The sequence below is a fragment of the Babylonia areolata genome, chromosome 19 (genome assembly GCF_041734735.1).
Source record: "Babylonia areolata isolate BAREFJ2019XMU chromosome 19, ASM4173473v1, whole genome shotgun sequence".
Lineage (NCBI taxonomy): Eukaryota > Metazoa > Mollusca > Gastropoda > Neogastropoda > Buccinidae > Babylonia > Babylonia areolata.
The window spans coordinates 32046749-32053876 of NC_134894.1; the positions used below are offsets into that span (position 1 = coordinate 32046749).

The window sequence follows — 7128 nt, forward strand, 5'->3', positions numbered from 1 at the left end:
TCGCAGCAAGAATAATTGTGTGCCCATACAAACTATCAAGAGAGAGGAGAGAGAGAGGAGAGGGACTATCATATGTCCCAGCTCTGTTTCAGTGACATTGGACTTATGCTTTTAAATCAGGCCCTTTTTTTTCAAACTTCTGGCAGCAGACAAAATGTAATGTTTCGTTTTCACGGATTTAACTGAGGGACGAGTGTCAACGTATGTTTAACCTGTGGCTTTAGGAATGGTCACTTTTTTTCATTGGTTGGCTGGTTGGTTGTTTTTGTATTTTGTTTGTTGATGGGTTTGGTTTTTGTTGTTGTTGTTTTTTGTTGTTTGTTTATTGTTGTTTTTTAGGGGGGCGGTGGTGTGTGTGTGTGTGTGTGTGTGTGTGTGGGTGTGTCTTTGTTTTTTCTTCATTCAAACTCCCAGTTGCGACGTGCTTGTTCATACGGTAGTTGTGGAAGTGTGTTCAGATCGGCCCTTCTGATTCTGACAGTATCATCATCGCTATTGTGGAGTGATGGCCTAGAGGTAACGCGTCCGCCTAGGAAGCGAGAGAATCTGAGCGCGCTGGTTCGAATCACGACTCAGCCGCCGATATTTTCTCCCCCTCCACTAGACCTTGAGTGCTGGTCTGGACGCTAGTCATTCGGATGAGACGATAAACCGAGGCAGCAAGTACTTAGCGCACGTAAAGCAAGAGAGGCAAGGCCTTCAAGACTCACTTGTGATAAATTAAGTCCCCTAGCATTAATTACAGAGTAATTTCCCTTGTTTACTATCTGCACCAAAACGTTTGCAAAATAAATAAAAATTCCATGCTTAGCAAAAGAAGTTCCTGTTTGAACAAAAAATGATAATAAGGACTCCTCTTGTTGTTGTGTCAGAATAAGAGGTCAAAGTGTCAAGTTTAGAGAATACAAAAAATATAAATATAACAGTAAATGCAGTTTGCATATAATTAGGCTTCTTTTTTTTATTTTTGTGCCCATCCCAGAGGTGCAATATTGTTTTAAACAAGATGACTGGAAAGAACTGAATTTTTTCCTATTTTTATGCCAAATTTGGTGTCAACCGACAAAGTATTTGCAGAGAAAATGTCAATGTTAAAGTTTACCACGGACAAACAGACACACGGACACACACACACACACACACACACACACACACACACACACACACAGAAAGAGAGAGAGAGAGAGAGAGAGAGAGAGAGAGAGAGAGACAACCGAACACCGGGTTAAAACATAGACTCACTTTGTTTACACAAGTGAGTCAAAAACCTACGGCAACAAAAGGGTTGTTCCTGGCAAAATTCTATAGAAAAATCCACTTCGGTAGGAAAAACAAATAAAACTGCACGCAGGAAAAAAGAAAGGGGGGGGGGGGTGGCGCTGTAGTGTAGCGACGCGCTCTCCCTGGAGAGAGCAGCCCGTATTTCACACAGAGAAATATGTTGTGATAAAAAGAAATATAAATACAAATATATTGTTTCATGTGGTGATCCTTGTCACTCACAGCCATTACATCATCATACCATCAATGAAGGCAGTAGCAGTTGCAGCAGCTGCAGTAGTAGTAGTAGTTGTAGGAATAGGACTAGTTGTAATAGTAGCTAGCAGCAGTAGTAGTCAGTGGTTACTGTATCGTCGTCGCCATCATCATTGCCACTGCCACCAAGTCACCACAGCCTGTCATCATCATCATCATCGTCGTCGTCGTTGTCGCCATCATCGCCGCCATCATCTTCACGTCACCACAACTTGTCATCATCCCTATCATCCTCACCCTCACCATCATCACCACCATTATCACCACCATCATCATCACCATCACCACCACCACCGCCATCATCACCACCACCACCATCACCACCACCACCATCACCACCACTACCACCATCACCACCACCACCATCATCATCACCACCACCACCATCACCACCATCATCCTCACCCTCACTGCCACCATCACCACCACTACCACCATCACCACCACCATCACCACCACCACCACCATCATCATCATCACCATCATCATCATCATCATCATCATCACCACCACTACCACCACCACCACCACCATCATCACCATCATCCTCACCACCACCATCATCATCACCACCACCATCATCACCACCGCCATCACCACCACCGCCATCACCACCACCGTCATCACCACCACCGTCACCACCGCCATCATCACCACCACCATCACCACCACCGCCATCACCACCACCGTCATCACCACCACCATCGCCACCACCGTCATCATCACCATTATCACTACCATCATCACCACCCCCATCATCACCACCACCACCATCATTACCACCACCACCATCAGTCGTGACGGGTTTTGCTTCTTGCCGACCACACACACACACACACACACACACACACACACACACACACAGGTGCACGGGGAGCTGAAGAGGATGTGGTACCGCCACCGCTACCGGAAAGGGGACCCCACCGCCTTCACCCGCTCCTTCGCCTTCTCCTCCTACCGCAACAAGACCCCGGCCTCCACCCCGACCCCCACCACCTCTAGCGCCGCCCACCGCTCCCAGTCCGCCCACCTCCTCCTCCTCAGCCACCCCTTCCCGGCCGTCGCCACCGTCCCGACAGTCACCGCCGCCGCCGCCGGAACGACTGCCCGACCCGGTCCTCTCCGCAAGCTCCGGAGCCTCTCCTCTTCCTCCTCCCACCTGGACGACACACCCCAGGACCTGCTGACAGTCTCGGAGAAGCGGCGCATGCGCATGAAGAAGGCCAGGTCACATGACCTGGACCACCACCACAACCACCACCCCCTCTATCGCGAGGTGTCGTCGAGCGAGGCAGAGGTCAGGCCGCTGCAGAGTGACTCCTTGCTGAGACAGGCCATTAAGGGCAACGCCTTGGCCAAGCGCGCCGCTTTCCAGCAGCAGAGGACGCTGGAGTTGTCGGTCTTTGACGGTGACGGTGACGCGGAGAATGGTGGTGCCCTGCCGCTGACGTCACCGCTGACATCACCCACGTTCTGTGGTGGTGGTGTTACGAGCGAGGAGGAAGAGGAGGAGGAGGCGGTGGTGAAACTGATGTGGGACAAGAACAGGAACAACAGCACCGCTACGGTTTTTATGTGATGGGCTTTAAAATATATATATATTTCTCTTTTTTTCTTTTTTTTTTTTTTTAAGGAGTTTGTGTTTGCGTTCAGTGACTTCCCCCACCACCCGCCTCTCCTCTACAGCCAGTGATGCTCAACTACTGCCTCTACCACTGCTACTACTACTACTACTAGTACTCCCGTCCTCCCTCTCCCTCAAAGTACTTGTGGCCATTGAGATGGCAAGGACAGGTGCGTGTGAGTGTGTGTGTGAGTGTGTGTGTGTGTGAGTAGGGAGAAGCGGGGAGGTGAGAAGGTGGCGCAATCTGTGACGCAAAATAAATACATTGCGGTGGCAAAGGGGGGGGGGGGGGCATGTTAACAAAGTTGAAGGGTGGGGGGTGGAAGGGAGGGGCAGAGTGCACGAAACCGGAAAGCATGCTAGCTGAGAGCCCCGCAGATGTGTTCTGTCCCGAACTGTGTTCCCTGCCGTGTGAGAGAGGGGTGTTCCTTACCAAATCAGCGAACGATACCCATGGTCATTTTTCTTCTTCATGGTGGGCAACAAACAACAACTTCTGCCACGAAAAAAAAACAAACAATGGCCTGGCCAAACTGAATGGACAAACACATGAATGTGCGTTTTACTAAGAAATTACGAACATCGGGATGACTGATGATCATCATCGACGTTAGTGTGTCACTACTGTTGTTAAAAATAATAGTAATAAGATAGTAGGATTCAACTTTTTAATGTTCCATAAAGTATCAAGCACAACATAATTGTTGATATCTGTGTCAAAGCACTGACCCTGCCCCCATTCCTCTTAAACCCAACGTCTCAAGGCATAAGACAGTGATCCGATTATTTTCTGAAAAGAAATCAAACCCAAATAATTTATGAAATAATGAAAAAAAAAAGTTTTAAAAATAATCAGTTAGATCTTAACGACGAGCACTGTGTGGTCTGTGTGTGCATCCAAAAATGCAGTATATATGCATGTATGGTATAAGCGTATGCTATACATAATTATTGTACCCTTTAAGGTGAAACTGCTTGGACACTGCAGAACAAGGCAAAACAAGAGAGGCAAGGCCTTCAAGACTCACTTGTGATACACTTTTTTTTTAAATCCAAGCTTTTTATGTACTGAGTATAATTTCAAAATGGTATGTTTAAGATGAGAAAGATCAGTTTAAAGCAAATTAAGTCCCCTAGCATTAATTACAGAATAATTTCCCTTTTTTACTATCTGCACCAAAACGTTTGCAAAATAAATAAAACTTCCATGCTTAGCAAAAGAATTTCCTGTTTGAACAAAAAATGATAATAATGACTGCTCCATTTCTTGGGTTAGAATATCAGATCAAAGTGCCAAGTTTAGAGAATACAAAAAATATAAATATAACAGTAAATGCAGTTTGCATATAATTAGGCTTCTTTTTTTCTTTTTCTTTTTTTTGTGCCCATCCCAGAGGTGCAATATTGTTTTAAACAAGATGACTGGAAGGAACTGAATTTTTCCTATTTTTATGCCTAATTTGGTGTCAACTGACAAAGTATTTGCAGAGAAAATGTCAATGTTAAAGTTTACCACGGACACACACACACACACACACACACACACACACAACCGAACACCGGGTTAAAACATAGACTCACTTTGTTTACACAAGTGAGTCAAAAAGAAGGACTCTCTGGATGGTTATGGACACGAAGGAATGTCAACGGCGGTAGCAGATGTGTTATGGACGTAGCAGTATTCAGAACAACGTAACAGCGGTGGTGTCCACTCAAGACACGGGGGAAGCAGAATAATGGACGCTTCTTCATCCAGGTAGTTTTGGTGGCAAGCAGCTGATGTTCACAAGGGGGTTTTGTTGGTTTTGAAGCTGTGGCGTGCCGGGTTAAGAGCTGGAAACACACTGGAGGAGTCTCGGTAGAAGAGCATGGTGGGTTGTTTTTGGTTTGTTTGGTTTTTTGTTTGTTTGTTTGCTGTTTTGTGTCTGTGTGTGTGTGTGTGTGGGGGGGGGGGTTGTTTTGTTTTTTGTTGATTTTTTTTTTTTTTTTTTTTTTGGGGGGGGGAGGGGGGTGGCGTTGTGGATGCCTCATTGCGATTTACACGTAGCTGCAAATGGGACTACTGATACTGACGCAGTGAGAGAACAAGCGTGTTTGCGTATTTCAGTTCAGTCCAACATTCTTAAGTCAAAGACAATAAATAACACATCTGATCGTTCATGGAGGGAACTGTAATGGGTGGGGGTGAAAGAAACACCACTAGGAGGGCGGGGGAGGGTTGAGGGAGGGGGGGGTTGGGGGGGGGGGGGGGGGCACAGGCGTAAAACCTCGTATTAACCCCCCTTGACTGTCGTGACTGTCAAGGTCATAGTGACGTCACTGATGACATCAAAAGAAGAGAAATAACTCCATGGAAGGCCGAAAACCCACGCGTTTGATCTAAAGTAGTATATATCCTGACGTTTTTCTCAGTTGTTTTGTTGTTGTTGTTGTTGTTGTTTTGGGGTGGTTGTGTTTTTTTTGTTTGTTTTTTTTTGTTGTTGGGTTTTTTTGTTGTTGTTGTTGTTTTGCTTTTTGTTGCTGTTGTTTTGTTTTTTATTGTTGTTATTGTTTTGTTGTTGTTGTTTGGGGTTTTGTTTTGTTTTTGTTTGTTTGTTTGTTTGGTTTGTTTTCGTTTGTTTGTTTGCTTTTTTTGCTGATTGTTCTAGATATTAATTTATGGCTTGAAACACCACTTTCTAAAAAAAATTTCGGAAGTCCAGGAGTTAAAGAAGACTGGCATTGTGATTCACCCACTGCCTCATTCTGTTTGGGCTTTTTTTTTCTACTTCTTTTTTTAATTTATTTATTATCTATCTATTTATAAGGTTTTTTGGGGTTTTTTGTTTTTGTTTTTTGTTGTTGTTTTTTGTTTGTTTGTTTTTTGGGTGTTTTTTTTTTTAATAATCAACGGCCTCGAATTCAGCTTGTAGACACCCATTGCAGGGAACGCAGTCTTGGGAACGAAGATGGACAGGGTGGTCTGGCTTCACGACTGAGCGATTTTTGTCACCAATAGGGGGTTGCCTAGCGGGTGCTATCTTGCGTATGTTGAATCAAAACAGCTAAAAGCACCCACTAAATTGACTGAACAGCGGTGCAGGGTCTCCTCTGGTGCTTGGCCCACTGGCGACCTAACATCGATAGTCCCTTGTGGACTGACGGCGCTCAGACTACTGCGGCAATCGAACCGCAAGGAGCGTAGAGGGAACATTACCAGTGAAACAATGTAGATAGGGCAGGGGGAAAATAAGGTAAAAACAGACAGACTTAATAACGGATGACCTGTGTGGGTGTGTGGGGTGTGACCTGCTGTTCAACGACTGGAGTAACTGGTAGGGTGTTTACAGTAATAGTCAGAACCCCCGAAAATCCAGTTCACACCACAGATTTCGTGTGTATGTGTGTGTGTTTGGAAAGGAATGTCCAGGACCGTGCGTTGACAGGGGCGTTGTGATGTGGGTAGGGGGATGTTGATGTGGGTGGGTGTTGCAATATGGGTGGTGTTTTGATGTGGGTGGGGCAGTCATATGGGTAGGGGACCAAATGTGGGTGGGGGTTGTGATGTGGATGGGCGTTGCCAGCCGATGTGATATACACCCGTCTATACAGCTCACGCACAGTCCTGACACACGTCTTGGAAAATGACAGATTTATATTAAACACTCGTTAACCGCACACCCACGCTCTCTCACACACACACACATCCTCGCTAACGACTAAATTCAACTTTACACGACCGGCCTGGTACATTTCAGTGCACGCCTCCAACTTTGGATCCGTTTGGATTGAAGGATAGCAGACTGACCGGGATGAAAGTGACGACATTCATATAAGGGGAGGGTGTGCCGAGCCACTTCTGTCGGATTTTCGTCAGGACTCCCCGGTTATTTTTAGCGAGAACCGCGTGCACATGTGCGTCTCCATTTCCTTTTTTTTTTTTTCAGGTCACCGAAGGGATTCAATTTCGTCGTGGAAATCGCTGGATT

At 45.8% G+C, this 7128-nt stretch overlaps 1 protein-coding gene across 1 annotated transcript in view; it reads left to right on the forward strand.

Moving 5' to 3' along the window:
• The window catches only part of LOC143294146 (secretin receptor-like), a 166648-nt gene extending 160304 nt beyond the window's left edge, over positions 1-6344 (forward strand). Inside the window, exons 13-14 of the mRNA XM_076605577.1 lie at positions 2402-3014; positions 6235-6344. Of these exons, the coding sequence (XP_076461692.1) occupies positions 2402-3014; positions 6235-6344 (723 nt within the window). The remainder of the gene's footprint in view (positions 1-2401; positions 3015-6234) is intronic.
• Positions 6345-7128: the final 784 nt, after the last annotated feature.